This window comes from Heterodontus francisci, chromosome 2, assembly GCF_036365525.1.
Source record: "Heterodontus francisci isolate sHetFra1 chromosome 2, sHetFra1.hap1, whole genome shotgun sequence".
NCBI classification, from domain to species: domain Eukaryota; kingdom Metazoa; phylum Chordata; class Chondrichthyes; order Heterodontiformes; family Heterodontidae; genus Heterodontus; species Heterodontus francisci.
The window spans coordinates 224,703,637-224,724,095 of record NC_090372.1 but is presented as its reverse complement, the minus strand read 5'-3'; the positions used below and the strand labels follow the sequence as shown (position 1 = coordinate 224,724,095).

Below are 20,459 nucleotides of genomic sequence, written 5' to 3'. Positions count from 1 at the left end.
TTCCCTTCATCTCCCTCCAGTCCACTTCTAGTCTCTCGCATTCTCACTCTTTGTGTCATTGTGTCCATCTGTTTCTCTCACCATTTTCTCTTTCAACTATGCTTTATTCCATTTCTCACTCCTGTCTCTGTCTCTCCTCAGAATGTAACTGAACCATTCACTGGGAATATCACTGAGAATATCACTGGCATCGAGCCTCAGCAACAAGGTAGGTGACCTGAAATAACCTTTATATTCACGATATCGCTGAAACTTATTTTCACCTCTGTAACATCACCCAACCGACTTCATTAATCTAACACACACCAAGTCCCGTTCCTCTATAACCCCTGTACTCACTGACCTACATTAACACACACCAAGTCCCGTTCCTCTATCACCCCTGGACTCACTGACCTACATTAACACACACCAAGTCCCGTTCCTCTATCACCCCTGTACTCACTGACCTACATTAACACACACCACGTCCCGTTCCCCTATCACCCCTGTACTCACTGACCTACATTAACACACACCAAGTCCCGTTCCCCTATCACCCCTGTACTCACTGACCTACATTAACACACACCAAGTCCTGTTCCCCGATCACCCCTGTACTCACTGACCGACATTAACACACACCAAGTCCCGTTCCCCTATCACCCCTGTACGCACTGACCTACATTAACACACACCAAGTCCCGTTCCCCTATCACCCCTGTACTCACTGACCTACATTAACACACACCAAGTCCCATTCCCCTATCACCCCTGTACTCACTGACCTACATTAACACACACCAAGTCCTGTTCCCCTATCGCCCCTGTACTCACTGACCTACATTAACACAAACCAAGTCCCGTTCCCCTATCACCCCTGTACTCACTGACCTACATTAACACACACCAAGTCCCGTTCCCCTATCACCCCTGTACTCACTGACCTACATTAACACACACCAAGTCCTGTTCCCCTATCGCCCCTGTACTCACTGACCTACATTAACACAAACCAAGTCCCGTTCCCCTATCACCCCTGTACTCACTGACCTACATTAACACACACCAAGTCCCGTTCCCCTATCACCCCTGTACTCACTGACCTACATTAACACAAACCAAGTCCCGTTCCCCTATCACCCCTGTACTCACTGACCTACATTAACACACACCAAGTCCCGTTCCTCCATCACCCCTGTACTCACTGACCTACATTAACACACACCAAGTCCCGTTCCCCTATCACCCCTGTGCTCACTGATCTACATTAACACACACCAAGTCCTGTTCCCCGATCACCCCTGTACTCACTGACCGACATTAACACACACCAAGTCCCGTTCCCCTATCACCCCTGTACTCACTGACCTACATTAACACACACCGAGTCCCGTTCCCCTATCACCCCTGTACACACTGACCTACATTAACACACACCAAGTCCCATTCCCCTATCACCCCTGTACTCACTGACCTACATTAACACACACCAAGTCCCGTTCCCCTATCACCCCTGTACTCACTGACCTACATTAACACACACCAAGTCCCGTTCCCCTATCACCCCTGTGCTCACTGATCTACATTAACACACACCAAGTCCCGTTCCCCTATCACCCCTGTACTCACTGACCTACATTATCACACACCAAGTCCCATTCCCCTATCACCCCTGTACTCACTGACCTACATTAACACACACCAAGTCCCGTTCCCCTATCACCCCTGTGCTCACTGATCTACATTAACACACACCAAGTCCCGTTCCCCTATCACCCCTGTACTCACTGACCTACATTAACACACATCAAGTCCCGTTCCTCTATCACCCCTGTACTCACTGATCTACATTAACACACACCAAGTCCTGTTCCCCGATCACCCCTGTACTCACTGACCGACATTAACACACACCAAGTCCCGTTCCCCTATCACCCCTGTACTCACTGACCTACATTAACACACACCAAGTCCCGTTCCCCTATCACCCCTGTACTCACTGACCTACATTAACACACACCAAGTCCCGTACCCCTATCACCCCTGTACTCACTGACCTACATTGACACACACCAAGTCCTGTTCCCCTATCACCCCTGTACTCACTGACCTACATTGACACACACCAAGTCCCGTTCCCCTATCGCCCCTGCACTCACTGACCTACATTAACACAAACCAAGTCCCGTTCCCCTATCACCCCTGTACTCACTGACCTACATTAACACACACCAAGTCCCGTTCCCCTATCACCCCTGTACTCACTGACCTACATTAACACACACCAAGTCCCGTTCCCCTATCACCCCTGTGCTCACTGATCTACATTAACACACACCAAGTCCCGTTCCCCTATCACCCCTGTACTCACTGACCTACATTATCACACACCAAGTCCCGTTCCCCTATCACCCCTGTACTCACTGACCTACATTAACACACACCAAGTCCCGTTCCCCTATCACCCCTGAACTCACTGACCTACATTAACACACACCAAGTCCCGTTCCCCTATCACCCCTGTACTCACTGACCTACATTATCACACACCAAGTCCCGTTCCCCTATCACCCCTGTGCTCACTGATCTACATTAACACACACCAAGTCCCATTCCTCTATCACCCCTGTACTCACTGATCTACATTAACACACACCAAGTCCCGTTGCCCTATCACCCCTGTACTCACTGACCTACATTATCACACACCAAGTCCCGTTCCCCTATCACCCCTGAACTCACTGACCTACATTAACACACACCAAGTCCCATTCCCCTATCACCCCTGTACTCACTGACCTACATTAACACACACCAAGTCCCGTTCCCCTATCACCCCTGTGCTCACTGATCTACATTAACACACATCAAGTCCCGTTCCTCTATCACCCCTGTACTCACTGACCTACATTAACACACACCAAGTCCAGTTCCCCTATCACCCCTGTGCTCACTGATCTACATTAACACACATCAAGTCCCGTTCCCCTATCACCCCTGTGCTCACTGATCTACATTAACACACATCAAGTCCCGTTCCCCTATCACCCCTGTGCTCACTGATCTACATTAACACACACCAAGTCCCGTTCCCCTATCACCCCTGTACTCACTGACCTACATTAACACACACCAAGTCCCGTTTCCCTATCACCCCTGTACTCACTGACCTACATTAACACACACCAAGTCCCGTTTCCCTATCACCCCTGTACTCACTGACCTACATTAACACACACCAAGTCCCGTTTCCCTATCACCCCTGTACTCACTGACCTATATTAACACACACCAAGTCCTTTTCCCCATCACCCCTGTACTCACTGACCTACATTAACACACACCAAGTCCCGTTTCCCTATCACCCCTGTACTCACTGACCTACATTAACACACACCAAGTCCCGTTCCCCTATCACCCCTGTACTCACTGACCTACATTAACACACACCAAGTCCCGTTTCCCTATCACCCCTGTACTCACTGACCTACATTAACACACACCAAGTCCCGTTTCCCTATCACCCCTGTACTCACTGACCTACATTAACACACACCAAGTCCTTTTCCCCATCACCCCTGTACTCACTGACCTACATTAACACACACCAAGTCCCGTTTCCCTATCACCCCTGTACTCACTGACCTACATTAACACACACCAAGTCCCGTTTCCCTATCACCCCTGTACTCACTGATCTACATTAACACACATCAAGTCCCGTTCCTCTATCACCCCTGTACTCACTGACCTACATTAACACACACCAAGTCCCGTTCCCCTATCACCCCTGTACTCACTGACCTACATTAACACACACCAAGTCCCGTTCCCCTATCACCCCTGAACTCACTGACCTACATTAACACAAACCAAGTCCCATTCCCCTATCACCCCTGTATTCACTGACCTACATTAACACACACCAAGTCCCGTTCCCCTATCACCCCTGTACTCACTGACCTACATTAACACACACCAAGTCCCATTCCCCTATCACCCCTGTACTCACTGACCTACATTAACACACACCAAGCCCCGTTCCTCAATCACCCCTGTACTCACTGACCTACATTAACACACACCAAGTCCCGTTCCCCTATCACCCCTGTGCTCACTGATCTACATTAACACACATCAAGTCCCGTTCCTCTATCACCCCTGTACTCACTGATCTACATTAACACACACCAAGCCCCGTTCCCCTATCACCCCTGTACTCACTGACCTACATTAACACACACCAAGTCCCGTTCCCCTATCACCCCTGTACTCACTGACCTACATTAACACACACCAAGCCCCGTTCCTCAATCACCCCTGTACTCACTGACCTACATTAACACACACCAAGTCCCGTTCCCCTATCACCCCTGTGCTCACTGATCTACATTAACACACATCAAGTCCCGTTCCTCTATCACCCCTGTGCTCACTTACCTACATTAACACACACCAAGCCCCGTTCCTCTATCACCCCTGTACTCACTGACCTACATTAACACACACCAAGCCCCGTTCCTCAATCACCCCTGTACTCACTGACCTACATTAACACACACCAAGTCCCGTTCCCCTATCACCCCTGTGCTCACTGATCTACATTAACACACACCAAGCCCCGTTCCCCATTCACCCCTGTACTCACTGACCTACATTAACACACACCAAGTCCCGTTCCCCTATCACCCCTGTGCTCACTGATCTACATTAACACACATCAAGTCCCGTTCCCCTATCACCCCTGTACTCACTGATCTACATTAACACACATCAAGTCCCGTTCCCCTATCACCCCTGTACTCACTGACCTACATTAACACACACCAAGTCCCGTTCCCCTATCACCCCTGTACTCACTGACCTACATTAACACACACCAAGTCCCGGTCCCCTATCACCCCTGTACTCAATGACCTACATTAACACACACCAAGTCCCATTCCTCTATCACCCCTGTACTCACTGACCTACATTAACACACACCAAGTCCCGTTCCCCTATCACCCCTGTACTCACTGATCTACATTAACACACATCAAGTCCCGTTCCCCTATCACCCCTGTACTCACTGACCTACATTAACACAAACCAAGTCCCGTTCCCCTATCACCCCTGTACTCACTGATCTACATTAACACACATCAAGTCCCGTTCCCCTATCACCCCTGTACTCACTGACCTACATTAACACACACCAAGTCCCGTTCCCCTATCACCCCTGTACTCACTGACCAACATTAACACACACCAAGTCCCGTTCCCCTATCACCCCTGTACTCACTGACCTACATTAACACACACCGAGTCCCGTTCCCTTATCATCCCTGTACTCAATGACCTACATTAACACACACCAAGTCCCATTCCTCTATCACCCCTGTACTCACTGACCTACATTAACACACACCAAGTCCTTTTCCCCATCACCCCTGTACTCACTGACCTACATTAACACACACCAAGTCCCGTTCCCTTATCATCCCTGTACTCAATGACCTACATTAACACACACCAAGTCCCGTTCCCCTATCACCCCTGTACTCACTGACCAACATTAACACACACCAAGTCCCATTCCCCTATCACCCCTGTACTCACTGACCTACATTAACACACACCAAGTCCCGTTCCCCTATCACCCCTGTACTCACTGACCAACATTAACACACACCAAGTCCCATTCCCCTATCACCCCTGTACTCACTGACCAACATTAACACACACCAAGTCCCGTTCCCCTATCACCCCTGTACTCACTGACCAACATTAACACACACCAAGTCCCATTCCCCTATCACCCCTGTACTCACTGACCAACATTAACACACACCAAGTCCCGTTTCCCTATCACCCCTGTACTCAATGACCTACATTAACACACACCAAGTCCCGTTCCCCTATCACCCCTGTACTCACTGACCAACATTAACACACACCAAGTCCCATTCCCCTATCACCCCTGTACTCACTGACCAACATTAACACACACCAAGTCCCATTCCCCTATCACCCCTGTACTCAATGACCTACATTAACACACACCAAGTCCCGTTCCCCTATCACCCCCTGTACTCACTGACCTACATTAACACAAACCAAGTCCCATTCCCCTGTCACTCCTGTACTCACTGACCTACACTAACACACGCCAAGTCCCGTTCCCCTATCACCCCTGTACTCACTGACCTACATTAACACACACCAAGTCCCGTTCCCCTATCACCCCTGTACTCACTGACCTACATTAACACACACCAAGTCCCATTCCTCTATCACCCCTGTACTCACTGACCTACATTAACACAAACCAAGTCCCATTCCCCTATCACCCCTGTACTCACTGACCTACATTAACACACACCAAGTCCCGTTCCCCTATCACCCCTGTACTCACTGACCTACATTAACACAAACCAAGTCCCATTCCCCTATCACTCCTGTACTCACTGACCTACACTAACACACGCCAAGTCCCGTTCCCCTATCACCCCTGTACTCACTGACCTACATTAACACACATCAAGTCCCGTTCCTCTATCACCCCTGTACTCACTGATCTACATTAACACACACCAAGCCCCGTTCCCCTATCACCCCTGTACTCACTGACCTACATTAACACACACCAAGTCCCGTTCCCCTATCACCCCTGTGCTCACTGATCTACATTAACACACATCAAGTCCCGTTCCCCTATCACCCCTGTACTCACTGACCTACATTAACACACACCAAGTCCCGTTCCCTTATCACCCCTGTACTCAATGACCTACATTAACACACACCAAGTCCCATTCCTCTATCACCCCTGTACTCACTGACCTACATTAACACACACCAAGTCCCGTTCCTCTATCACCCCTGTACTCACTGACCTACATTAACACACACCAAGTCCCGTTCCCCTATCACCCCTGTACTCACTGACCTACATTAACACAAACCAAGTCCCATTCCTCTATCACCCCTGTACTCACTGACCTACATTAACACACACCAAGTCCCGTTCCTCTATCACCCCTGTACTCACTTACCTACATTAACACACACCAAGTCCCGTTCCCCTATCACCCCTGTACTCACTTACCTACATTAACACACACCAAGTCCCGTTCCTCTATCACCCCTGTACTCACTTACCTACATTAACACACACCAAGTCCCATTCCCCTATTACCCCTGTACTCACTGACCTACATTAACACACACCAAGTCCCGTTCCTCTATCACCCCTGTACTCACTGACCTACATTAACACACACCAAGTCCCGTTCCTCTATCACCCCTGTACTCACTTACCTACATTAACACACACCAAGTCCTGTTCCCCTATCGCCCCTGTACTCACTGACCTACATTAACACAAACCAAGTCCCGTTCCCCTATCACCCCTGTACTCACTGATCTACATTAACACACATCAAGTCCCGTTCCCCTATCACCCCTGTACTCACTGACCTACATTAACACAAACCAAGTCCCGTTCCCCTATCACCCCTGTACTCACTGATCTACATTAACACACATCAAGTCCCGTTCCCCTATCACCCCTGTACTCACTGACCTACATTAACACACACCAAGTCCCGTTCCCCTATCACCCCTGTACTCACTGACCAACATTAACACACACCAAGTCCCGTTCCCCTATCACCCCTGTACTCACTGACCAACATTAACACACACCAAGTCCCGTTCCCTTATCATCCCTGTACTCAATGACCTACATTAACACACACCAAGTCCCATTCCTCTATCACCCCTGTACTCACTGACCTACATTAACACACACCAAGTCCTTTTCCCCATCACCCCTGTACTCACTGACCTACATTAACACACACCAAGGCCCGTTCCCTTATCATCCCTGTACTCAATGACCTACATTAACACACACCAAGTCCCGTTCCCCTATCACCCCTGTACTCACTGACCAACATTAACACACACCAAGTCCTTTTCCCCATCACCCCTGTACTCACTGACCTACATTAACACACACCAAGTCCCGTTCCCCTATCACCCCTGTACTCACTGACCTACATTAACACACACCAAGTCCCGTTCCCCAATCACCCCTGTACTCACTGACCTACATTAACACACACCAAGTCCCGTTCCCCAATCACCCCTGTACTCACTGACCAACATTAACACACACCAAGTCCTTTTCCCCATCACCCCTGTACTCACTGACCAACATTAACACACACCAAGTCCTTTTCCCCATCACCCCTGTACTCACTGACCTACATTAACACACACCAAGTCCCGTTCCCTTATCATCCCTGTACTCAATGACCTACATTAACACACACCAAGTCCCGTTCCCCTATCACCCCTGTACTCACTGACCTACATTAACACACACCAAGTCCCGTTCCCTTATCATCCCTGTACTCAATGACCTACATTAACACAAACCAAGTCCCATTCCCCTGTCACTCCTGTACTCACTGACCTACACTAACACACGCCAAGTCCCGTTCCCCTATCACCCCTGTACTCACTGACCTACATTAACACACACCAAGTCCCGTTCCCCTATCACCCCTGTACTCACTGACCTACATTAACACAAACCAAGTCCCATTCCCCTGTCACTCCTGTACTCACTGACCTACATTAACACACACCAAGTCCCGTTCCCCTATCACCCCTGTACTCACTGACCTACACTAACACACGCCAAGTCCCGTTCCCCTATCACCCCTGTACTCACTGACCTACATTAACACACACCAAGTCCCGTTCCCCTATCACCCCTGTACTCACTGACCTACATTAACACACACCAAGTCCCATTCCTCTATCACCCCTGTACTCACTGACCTACATTAACACACACCAAGTCCCGTTCCTCTATCACCCCTGTACTCACTGATCTACATTAACACACACCAAGTCCCGTTCCCCTATCACCCCTGTACTCACTGACCTACATTAACACAAACCAAGTCCCATTCCCCTATCACCCCCTGTACTCACTGACCTACATTAACACACACCAAGTCCCGTTCCTCTATCACCCCTGTACTCACTGACCTACATTAACACACACCAAGTCCCGTTCCTCTATCACCCCTGTACACACTGACCTACATTAACACACACCAAGTCCCGTTCCCCTAGGGCGGCACAGTGGCGCAGTGGTTAGCACTGCAGCCTCACAGCTGCAGGGATCCGGGTTCGATTCTGGGTACTGCCTGTGTGGAGTTTGCAAGTTCTCCCTGTGTCTGTGTGGGTTTTCTCCGGGTGCTCCGGTTTCCTCCCACAAGCCAAAAGACTTGCAGGTCGGTAGGTAAATTGGCCATTATAAATTGCCCCTAGTATAGGTAGGTGGTAGGGAAATATAGGGACAGGTGGGGATGTTTGGTAGGAATATGGGATTAGTGTAGGATTAGTATAAATGGGTGGTTGACGGTCGGCACAGACTCGGTGGGCCGAAGGGCCTGTTTCAGTGCTCTATCTCTAATCTAAAAAAATCTAATCTAAGACCCGTTCCTCTATCAACCCCCTGTGCTCTCTGACCTACATTGGTTTCCGGTAAAGGAATGCCTAGATTTAAAAATTCTCAGTCTTGTTTTCAACTCCCTCCATGTCCTCACCCCTCCCTATCTCTGTGATCTCCTCCAGGCACACAACCCTCTGAAATCTCTGCACTCCTCTAATTCTGAAGATCCCTGATGTTATCGCTTCATTGGTGGCTGCATCTTCAGCTCCAGGGGTCCTACCCTCTCCCCCTGTCTTTCCTCCTTTCAGATACTCCTTAAAATCTATCTCCTTCACCAAGCTTCTGGTCAGCTGACCAAATATCTCCTTGTGCTGTTCCGTGTCAGATTTTGTTTTATAATGCTGCTGTGAAAATGCTTGGGATGTTTTACTATGTAAGAGGCGCTGTGTAAATATAAGTTAATATCTCAAACATTTTGATCAAATCACCCCTTAACCTTCTAACTTCCATGGAATACTAGTTTGTACACTAGTTTGTATAATCTGTCCTCGTAATTTAACCCTTGGATGTCCAGTATAATTCTAGTAAATCTACACTGCCACTCCCTCCAAGGCCAATATCTCCTTCCTAAGGTGTGGTGCCCAGCACTGCTCCCAGTAGCACCAGGTGTGGTCCAGTCAGGGCTTTGTATAGCTGAGGTATAGATTCTCTCCCCTTGTATTCCAGTCCTCTGGATACACAGGTCAGCATTCCATTGGCCTTTCCCTTTTCTGTATCTGATCATTTTTTTATTTGTTCATGGGATGTGGATGTCACTGGCCAGGCCAGCATATATTGCCCATCCCTAACTGCCCTTGAGAAGGTGGTGGTGAGCTGCCTTCTTGAACCACTACAGTCCATGTGGGGTAGGTACACCCACAGTGCTGATAGGGAGGGAGTTCCAGGATTTTGACCCAGCGACAATGAAGGAACGGCGATATAGTTCCAAGTCAGGATGGTGTGTGACTTGGAGGGGAACTTGCAGGTGATGGTGTTCCCATGTATCTGCTGCCCTTGTCCTTCTAGTTGGTAGAGGTCACGGGTTTGGAAGGTGCTGTCAAAGGAGCCTTGGTGCGTTATAGTGTCATAGAGTTATACAGCACTGAAACAGGTCCTTTGGTCCATCGTGTCCGTGCCGGCCATCAAGCACCTAACTATTGTAATCACATTTTTCACCACTTGGCCCGTAGCCTTGTATACTATGGCGTTTCAAGTGCTCATCTAAATACTTCCTGAATGTTGTGATTTTTCCTGCCTCTGCCACCTCTTCAGGCAGTGTGTTCCAGATTCCAACCACCTTCTGGGTGAAAAAATGTTTCCTCAAATCCCCTCTAAACCTCCTGCCCCTTACCCTAAATCAATGTCCCCTGGTTATTGACCCCTCCGCTAAGGGAAAAAGTTTCTTCCTATCTAACCTATCATTGCACCTCATAATTTTGTATACCTCAATCATGTCCCCCCTCAGCCTTCTCTGCTTCAAGGAAAGCAACCCGAGCCTTTTCAGTCTCTCTTCATAGCTGAAATGCTCCAGCCCAGGCAACATCCTGGTGAATCTTCTCTGCACCCTCTCCAGTGCAATCACATCCTTCCTATAATGTGGTGACCAGAACTGTACACAGTACTCCAGCTGTGGCCTAACTAGCATTTTATACAGCTCCATAATAACCTCCCTGCTCTTATATTCTATGCCTCGGCTAATAAAGGCAAGTGTCCCAGATGCCTTCCTAACCACCTTATCTACTTGTGCTGCTGCCTTCAGTGATCTATGGACAAGTACACCAAGGTCCCTCTGAACCTCTGTACTTCCTAGGGTCCTACCATCCATTGTATATTCCTTTGCCTTGTTAGTCCACCCAAAATGCATCACCTCACACTTCTCAGGATTAAATTCCATTTGCCACTGCTCCGTCCATCTTATCAGCCCATCTATATCATCCTGTAATCTAAGGCTTTCCTCCTCAATATTTACGACACCACCAATTTTCATGTCATCTGTGAACTTACTGATCATACCTCCTATAGAGAGGGACTTTGAAATGTTTGATTGAGGTCCCTCTGATCCTTTTACCCGTGGTCAGCTCTCCATACAACACGATCTTGGGCAGGTGACTGTCGTCCATCTGGGCAATGCGATCTGCTCACGCCATTGGCTTTTCAGGAGGTTGGCCTCAATGCTGGTGATGTTGACTGTTTCCAGGACTTAATGTTTGTGATGCGGTCATGCCATAATGTCCCCCATTAAAGTTATAGACTCTAGTAATTTCCCAATAACAGATGATAGATTCACTGGTCTGTAGTTCCCTGGTTTCACTCTCTCCCCTTTCTTAAATAGTGGAGTGACGTCCACAATTTTCCAATCTAATGGAACGGTTCCCGACTGAGAACCTTGGAAGATTATATTTTCAGCAATGTTCCTTTAATTCCCTGGGATGGAAACCATTTGGCCCTGGGAATTTGATGCTCTTTCGGGTCTTTATTTTCTTCATTCCTGTTATTTTCCTTGTGTTATTTGTGGTGAGTCCCTGTTCCTGATTCAGTGTTAGTTTCCTTGGGATTTCCGACATGTTAACCTCTTCCTGTACTGTAAATACTGAATCAAAGGAATTATTCAGCATGTTCGCCATTTCCTTATTTAATTGACTATATCCTGCTATCAGTTTCCAGGAGGACCACATTGCTCCTGACCTCCCTCTTTTTCCCAATGTAACTGTCAAACGTTTTGTGTTGATTTTTCTATCTCCTTACAAGTTTCTTTTTATACTCCCATTCTGTAACTCTGACTGTCTGTTTTGTCACCCTTTGCTGTTCTTTGTATCTTCCTCATTCACCAGGATATTATACATTATTCAATGTTTTTTCTTTGAGTTCTCTGCTGTCTCTACCTCTTTAGTTGTCTAGGCCTGTCTTTTTTGACAAGTAGAGCTCTCAACCCCTCTGGGGTATAAACTGGTTCTGTATCGTGTAAAATTCAAGTTTAAACATCTCCCACTGATCTTCTGTCATTTTACCCATTAACAGACTTGCCCAGTTTACAGTGGACAGTCTCTGTCTCATCCCACTGGCGACAGCCTTACCAAAATCTAACAGACGGACATACGAATTAGGAGCAGGAGTAGGCCACTCGGCCCCTCGAGCCTGCTCCACCATTCAATAAGTTCATGGCTGATCTGATTGTAACCTCGACTCCACATTCCCCCCTACTCCCAATAACCTTTCACCCCCTTGCTTATCAAGAATCTATCAACCTCCCTCTGAGAGAAAACGTTTCTCCTCATCTCTGTCTTAAATGGGCGACCCCTTATTTTTAAACAGTGACCTCTAGTTCTAGATTCTCCCACAAGGGGAAACATCCTTTCCACATCCGCCCTGTCAAGACCCCTCAGGATCTTATATGTTTCAATCAAGTTGCCTCTTACTCTTCTAAATTCCAGTGGATACAAGCCTAGCCTGTCCAATCTTTCCTCATTAGACAGCCTTCCCATTCCAGGTATTAGTCTAGTAAACCTTCTCTGAACTGCTTCCAATGCATTTACATCCTTTCTTAAATAAGGAGACCAATACTGTACACAGTACTCCAGATGTGGTCTCACCAATGCCCTGTATAGCTGAAGCATAACCTCCCTACTTTTGTATTCTATTCCCCTCCCAATAAATGATAACATTCTATTAGCTTTCCTAATTACGTGCTGTACCTTCATACTAACCTTTTGCGATTCATGTACTAGGACACCCAGATCCCTCTGCATCTCAGAGCTCTGCAATCTCTCACCATTTAGATAATATGCTTCTTTTTCATTCTTCCTGCCAAAATGGACAATTTCCCACTTTCCCACATTATACTCCATTTGCCAGGTCTTTTCCCACTCACTTAACCTATCTATAATCCCTTTGTATCCCCCTTATGTTCTCTTCACAAGTTACTTTCCTACCTATCTTTGTGTCATCAGCAAATTTAGCAACCATACCTTCAGTCTCTTCATCAAAGTCATTTATATAAATTGTAAAAAGTTGAGGCCCCAGCACAGATCCCTGTGGCACACCACTCGTTACATCTTGCCAACCAGAAAATGACCCATTTACGCCCACTCTCTGTTTCCTGTTAGCTCGCCAATCTTCTATCCATGCCAATATGTTACCCCCTGCACCATGAGCTTTTATTTTCCACAGTAACCTTTGATGTGGCACCTTATCAAATGCCTTCTGGAAATCTAAGCACAGTGGCGCAGTGGTTAGCACCGCAGCCTCACAGCTCCAGGGACCCGGGTTCGATTCCGGGTACTGCCTGTGCGGAGTTTGCAAGTTCTCCCTGTGTCTGCGTGGGTTTCCTCCGGGTGCTCCGGTTTCCTCCCACATGCCAAAGACTTGCAGGTTGATAGGTAAATTGGTCATTATAAATTGCCCCTAGTATAGGTAGGTGGTAGGGAAATATATAGGGACAGGTGGGGATGTGATAGGAATATGGGATTAGTGTAGGATTAGTATAAATGGGTGGTTGATGGTCGGCACAGACTCGGTGGGCCGAAGGGCCTGTTTCAGTGCTGTATCTCTAAACTAAACTAAACTAAACATCCACCGGTTCCCCTTTATCCACAGCACATGTAACTCCCTCAAAGAAGTCCAATAAATTGATTAAACATGATTTCCCTTTCACAAAACCATGTTGACTCGGCCCGACTACCTTGAATTTTTCTAAATGCCCTGCTATAATGTCTTTAATAATAGCTTCTAACATTTTCCCTCAGACAGATGTCAAATTAACTGGCCTGTAGTTTACTGCTTTCTGTCTCGCTCCCTTTTTGAATCGTCACTTGAGTGCTGGCCAGCGCATCCAGTACCCAGGGGCACCCCAGTCTGTGTCAGGCCTGCTCTCCAGTCTGTATTGGGCCTGCCCTCCAGTCTGTGTCAGGCCTGTACCCCAGTCTGTATCGGGCCTGCCCTCCAGTCTGTGTCAGGCCTGTACCCCAGACTGTGTCGGGCCTGCGCCCCAGTCTGTGTCAGGCCTGCGCCCCAGTCTGTGTCAGGCCTGCGCCCCAGTCTGTGTCGGGCCTGTATCCCAGTCTGTGTCGGGCCTGCCTTCCAGTCTATGTCAGGCCTGTATCCCAGTCTGTGTCGGGCCTGCCCTCCAGTCTGTGTCAGGCTGTATCCCAGTCTGTGTCAGGCCTGCACTCCAGTCTGTGTCAGGCCTGTATCCCAGTCTGTGTCGGGTCTGCACCCCAGTCTGTGTTGGGCCTGAATTCCAGTCTGTGTTGGGCCTGCACCCCAGTCTATGCCAGGCCTGTACTCCAGTCTGTGTCGGCCCTGAATTCCAGTCTGTGTCGGGCCTGCGCCCCAGTCTGTGTCAGGCCTGTACCCCAGTCTGTATCGGGCCTGAATTCCAGTCTGTGTCAGGCCTGCTCTCCAGTCTGTGTGAGGCCTGCAACCCAGTCTGTGTGAGGCCTGCACCCCAGTCTCTGACAGGCCTGCGCTCCAGACTGTGTCAGGCCTGCACCCAAGTCTGTGTCGGGCCTGCACCCCAGTCTGTGTTGGGCCTGCACACCAGTCTCTGTCAGGCCTGCACCCCAGTCTGTGTCGGGCCTCCACCCAAGTCTCTTTCAGGCCTGCACCCCAGTCTGTGTCAGGCCTGCACCCCAGGTTGTGTCAGGCCTGCACCCAAGTCTGTGTCAGGCCGCACCCCAGTCTCTGTCAGGCCTGCGCTCCAGACTGTGTCAGGCCTGCACCCAAGTCTCTGTCGGGCCTGCACCCCAGTCTGTGTCGAGCCTGCTCTCCAGACTGTGTCGAGCCTCCACTCAAGTCTCTGTCAGGCCTGCACCCCAGTGTGTGTCGGTCCTGCACCCCAGTCTCTGTCAGGCCTGCACCCCAGTCTGTGTCGGGCCTCCACCCAAGTCTCTGTCAGGCCTGCACCCCAGTCTGTGTCAGGCCTGCGCTCCAGTCCGTGTCGGGCCTGCACCCCAGTCTCTGTCAGGCCTGCACTCCAGACTGTGTCAGGCCTGCACCCAAGTCTCTGTCAGGCCTGCACCCCAGTGTTTGTCAGGCCTGCACCCCAGTCTCTGTCAGGCCTGCACCCAAGTCTCTGTCGGGCCTGCACCCCAGTCGGTGTTGTGCCTGCTCTCCAGACTGTGTCAGGCCTCCACTCAAGTCTGTGTCAGGCCTGCACCCCAGTCTGTGTCGGGCCTGCACCCCAGTCTGTGTCAGGCCTGCACTCCAGTCTCGGTTGGGCCTGCACCCCAGTCTGTGTCGGGCCTGCACCCCAGTCTCTGTAAGGCCTGCACCCCAGTCTGTCAGGCCTGCACCCCAGTCTGTGTCGGGCCTCCACCCAAGTCTCTGTCAGGCCTGCACCCCAGTCTCTGTCAGGCCTGCACCCCAGTTTGTCCCCGCTTCCTCCAGGGATTGCACAGTTGTCACTGCGCCTCTTCTGGTTGACTGAGCCGTTGGTCTAGCTGCATCTTTACCTCTTGTGTTTTTCAGATATTGATGGGTGCCAGCAGTCCCAGGTGACAGGCCTGCAAGCCTGCTCTGAACATGCATTCTGCAGAAACATGACCAGCTCCTTTTCCTGTGCCTGTAAACCAGGGTTTGTGCGCTCTCTGGATGGCAAGAGCTGTGTAGGTGAGTGATGGGGGAGGGGTGAACATGATTGGAAATGCTGATGAACTGGTTTTGTTGACACACAGATTATCCAGAACACCCTGCACAGGATGAGCAAAAACTGCTTACTATGATCCACTGACCTTCTCTTTTCTGAACCTTTTGCTCTAATACTTGTTCTTACTGTCTCTCTCCAACTTCCCTTTGACTTTCTGTCAGACTGTTTATCTGTTATGTTTTCTTTTATTCCTATTCTCTCTTTATGACATCTTTAAATCCCTCTTTTTTTGTCCCTGTCAGCTGTGCCTTGTGGGTATCACTCCCACATTTGAGTTAAAAAGTTCAGAGTTCAATTTCCACTTCAGAGATGTGAGCATTATATCCAGACTGACACTCACAGTGCAGTACTGAGGGAGTGCTGCACTCTCAGAGGGGCAGTACTGAGGGAGTGCTGCACTCTCAGAGGGTCAGTACTGAGGGAGTGCTGCACTCTCAGAGGGTCAGTACTGAGGGAGTGCTGCACTGTCGGAGGATCAGTACTGAGGGAGTGCTGCACTCTCAGAGGGTCAGTACTGAGGGAGTGCTGCACTCTCAGAGGGTCAGTACTGAGGGAGTGCTGCACTCTCAGAGGGTCAGTACTGAGGGAGTGCTGCACTCTCAGAGGGTCAGTACTGAGGGAGTGCTGCACTCTCAGAGGGTCAGTACTGAGGGAGTGCTGCACTGTCGGAGGATCAGTACTGAGGGAGTGCTGCACTCTCAGAGGGTCAGTACTGAGGGAGTGCTGCACTCTCAGAGGGTCAGTACTGAGGGAGTGCTGCACTCTCAGAGGGTCAGTACTGAGGGAGTGCTGCACTCTCAGAGGGTCAGTACTGAGGGAGCGCTGCACTCTCAGAGGGTCAGTACTGAGGGAGTGCTGCACTGTCGGAGGATCAGTACTGAGGGAGTGCTGCACTCTCAGAGGGTCAGTACTGAGGGAGTGCTGCACTCTCAGAGGGTCAGTACTGAGGGAGTGCTGCACTCTCAGAGGGTCAGTACTGAGGGAGCGTTGCACTCTCAGAGGGTCAGTACTGAGGGAGTGCTGCACTCTCAGAGGGTCAGTACTGAGGGAGTGCTGCACTCTCAGAGGGTCAGTAGTGAGGGAGTGCTGCACTCTCAGAGGGGCAGTACTGAGGGAGCACTGCACTCTCAGAGGGTCAGTACTGAGGGAGTGCTGCACTCTCAGAGGGTCAGTAGTGAGGGAGTGCTGCACTCTCAGAGGGGCAGTAGTGAGGGAGTGCTGCACTCTCAGAGGGTCAGTACTGAGGGAGCGCTGCACTCTCAGAGGGTCAGTACTGAGGGAGCGCTGCACTCTCAGAGGGTCAGTACTGAGGGAGTGCTGCACTCTCAGAGGGTCAGTACTGAGGGAGCACTGCACTCTCAGGTGGTCAGTACTGAGGGAGCGCTCCACTGTCGGAGGGTCAGTACTGAGGGAGTGCTGCACATTCAGAGGGTCAGTACTGAGGGAGTGCTGCACTGTCAGAGGGTCAGTACTGAGGGAGCATTGCACTGTCAGAGGGTCAGTACTGAGGGAGCGCTGCACAGTCAGAGGGTCAGTACTGAGGGAGCACTGCACTGTCAGAGGGTCAGTACTGAGGGAGTGCTGCACTCTCAGAGGGTCAATACTGAGGGAGCGCTGCACTGTTAGAGGGTCAGTACTGAGGGAGTGCTGTACTGTCGGAGGGACAGTACTGAGGGAGCGCTGCACTCTCAGAGGGTCAATACTGAGGGAGCGCTGCACTCTCAGAGGGTCAATACTGAGGGAGCGCTGCACTGTTAGAGGGTCAGTACTGAGGGAGTGCTGCACTGTCGGAGGGTCAGTACTGAGGGAGTGCTGCACTGTCGGAGGGACAGTACTGAGGGAGCGCTGCACTCTCAGAGGGTCAATACTGAGGGAGCGCTGCACTGTTAGAGGGTCAGTACTGAGGGAGTGCTGCACTGTCGGAGGGTCAGTACTGAGGGAGTGCGACACTGTCGGAGGGTCAGTACTGAGGGAGTGCTGCACTGTTGGAGGGTCAGTACTGAGGGAGTGCTGCACTGTCAGAGGGTCAGTACTGAGGGAGTGCTGCACTGTGGGAGGGTCATTACTGAGGATGTGCTGCACTGTCGGAGGGTCAGTACTGAGAGAGTACTGCACTTTCAGAGGGTCAGTACTGAGGGAGCACTGCACTGTCAGAGGGTCAGTACTGAGGGAGCGCTGCACAGTCAGAGGGTCAGTACTGAGGGAGCATTGCACTGTCAGAGGGTCAGTACTGAGGGAGCGCTGCACTCTCAGAGGGTCAGTACTGAGGGAGCGCTGCACTGTCGGAGAGTCAGTACTGAGGGAGCGCTGCACTGTTAGAGGGTCAGTACTGAGGGAGCGCTGCACTGTCGGAGGGTCAGTACTGAGGGAGCGCTGCACTGTCAGAGGGTCAGTACTGAGGGAGTGCTGCACTGTCGGAGGCTCAGTACTGAGGGAGTGCTGCACTGTTGGAGGGTCAGTACTGAGGGAGTGCAGCACTGTTGGAGGGTCAGTACTGAGGGAGTACTGCACTGTTGGAGGGTCAGTACTGAGGGAGTGCAGCACTGTCGGAGGGTCAGTACTGAGGGAGTGCTGCACTGTCGGAGGGTCAGTACTGAGGGAGTGCTGCACTGTTGGAGGGTCAGTACTGAGGGAGTACTGCACTGTCGGAGGGTCAGTACTGAGGCACTGCTGCACTGTTAGAGGGTCAGTACTGAGGGAGTGCTGCACTGTCGGAGGGTCAGAACTGTACACAGTACTCCAGCTGTGGTCTAACTAGCGTTTTATACAGCTCCATCATAACCTCCCTGTTCTTATATTCTATGCCTTGGCTAATAAAGACAAGTATCCCATATGCCTTCCTAACCACCTTATCTACCTGTGCTGCCGCCTTCAGTGATCTATGGAGAAGTACTCCAAGGTCCCTCTGACCCTCTGTACTTCCTTGGGTGCTACCATCCATTGTATATTCCCTTGCCTTGTTAATCCTCCCAAAATGCATCACCTCACACTTTTCAGGATTATATTCCATTTGCCACTGCTCTGCCCATCTTACCAGCCCATTTATATCTCCCTGTGATCTAAGGCTTTCCTCCTCACTATTTACAACACCACCAGTTTTCGTGTCATCTGTGAACTTACTGATCATACCTCCTATATTCATGTCTAAATCATTAATGTACACTACAAACAGCAAGGGTCCCAGCACCGATCCCTGTGGTACACCACTGGTCACAGGCTTCCACTTGCAGAAACAGCCCTCGACCATCACCCTCTGCCTCCTGCCACGAAGCCAATTTTGGATCCAATTTGCCAAATTGTCCTGGATCCCATGGGCTCTTACCTTCTTAACCAATCTCCCATGTGGGACCTTATCAAAAGCCTTACTGAAATCCATGTGATGCTGGGAACTTCAGGAGGAGGCTGAGATGGATCATCCACTCGATACTTCTGGCTGAAGACTGTTGCAAATCCTTCAGCCTTGTCAGTGCTGGGTTCCTCCATCATTGATGATGGGGATATTTGTGGAGGTTCCGCCTCCAGTTAGTTGTTTAACTGTCCACCACCATTCACGCCTGGGTGTGGCAGGACTGTGGAGCTTAGAACTTGGTGCCATCCTTTGAATGAGAGCTTAAGCCAAAGCCCTGTGTACCCTCTCAGGTGGATATAAAAGATCCATTGTCACTATTTGAAGAATAGGGGAGTTGACCCCCGTTTCCTACATTACAAGTGACTACACTTGCAAAGTTTTTAATTGGCTGTAAAGCTCTTTGAGACATCCTGACGCCGGTTAACAAAATTGAGGTCATAGAATCGGAGGTTCAGTGTCAGCTTGGCTAAAGAAATGGCTGAAGGACAGCAAACAGTGAGATGTGGTAAATGGTTGTTTTTCAGACTGGAGGATGATAGACAGTCATGTTCCCAAGGATCAGTGCTGGGACCCTGCTTTTTGATATATATAACTGACTTGGATATTGGAACTCAGAGTTAACTTTCAAAATTGCTGCAGATGATGCCAAACAATGAAGATGAATGCAATCAACTGCAACAGGACTTGGATAAGCTAGCAGACTGGGCAGAGAGCTGGCAGATGGAATTTCATACTGACAAATGTGAGATGATGCATTTTGGTAAAAGGAATAGGAAGAGGCAATATAGACTTAATGGCACCGTTCTAAAGAGTGTGCAGGAACAGAGGGACCTGGGGGTTCATGTGCATCAATCTTTGAAGGTGGCATATTGAGAGAGTAATTAGTAAACATATAGGATCTTGGGCTTCATGAATAGAGGCATTGAATACAAAAGCAGGGAGGTTATGCTGAACCTTGATAAAGCTCTGGTTGGGCCCCAACTGGAGTA

At 49.8% G+C, this 20,459-nt stretch overlaps 1 protein-coding gene across 2 annotated transcripts in view; it reads left to right on the top strand.

Moving 5' to 3' along the window:
- si:ch211-221n20.8 (uncharacterized protein LOC100034409 homolog) overlaps window positions 1-20,459 on the top strand; it is a 234,870-nt gene that overhangs the window by 14,829 nt on the left and 199,582 nt on the right. For both annotated transcript variants that reach the window (XM_068016442.1, XM_068016433.1), the window contains exons 2-3: window positions 142-208; window positions 15,944-16,084. In XM_068016442.1, coding sequence (XP_067872543.1) covers window positions 142-208; window positions 15,944-16,084 — 208 coding nt within the window. The remainder of the gene's footprint in view (window positions 1-141; window positions 209-15,943; window positions 16,085-20,459) is intronic.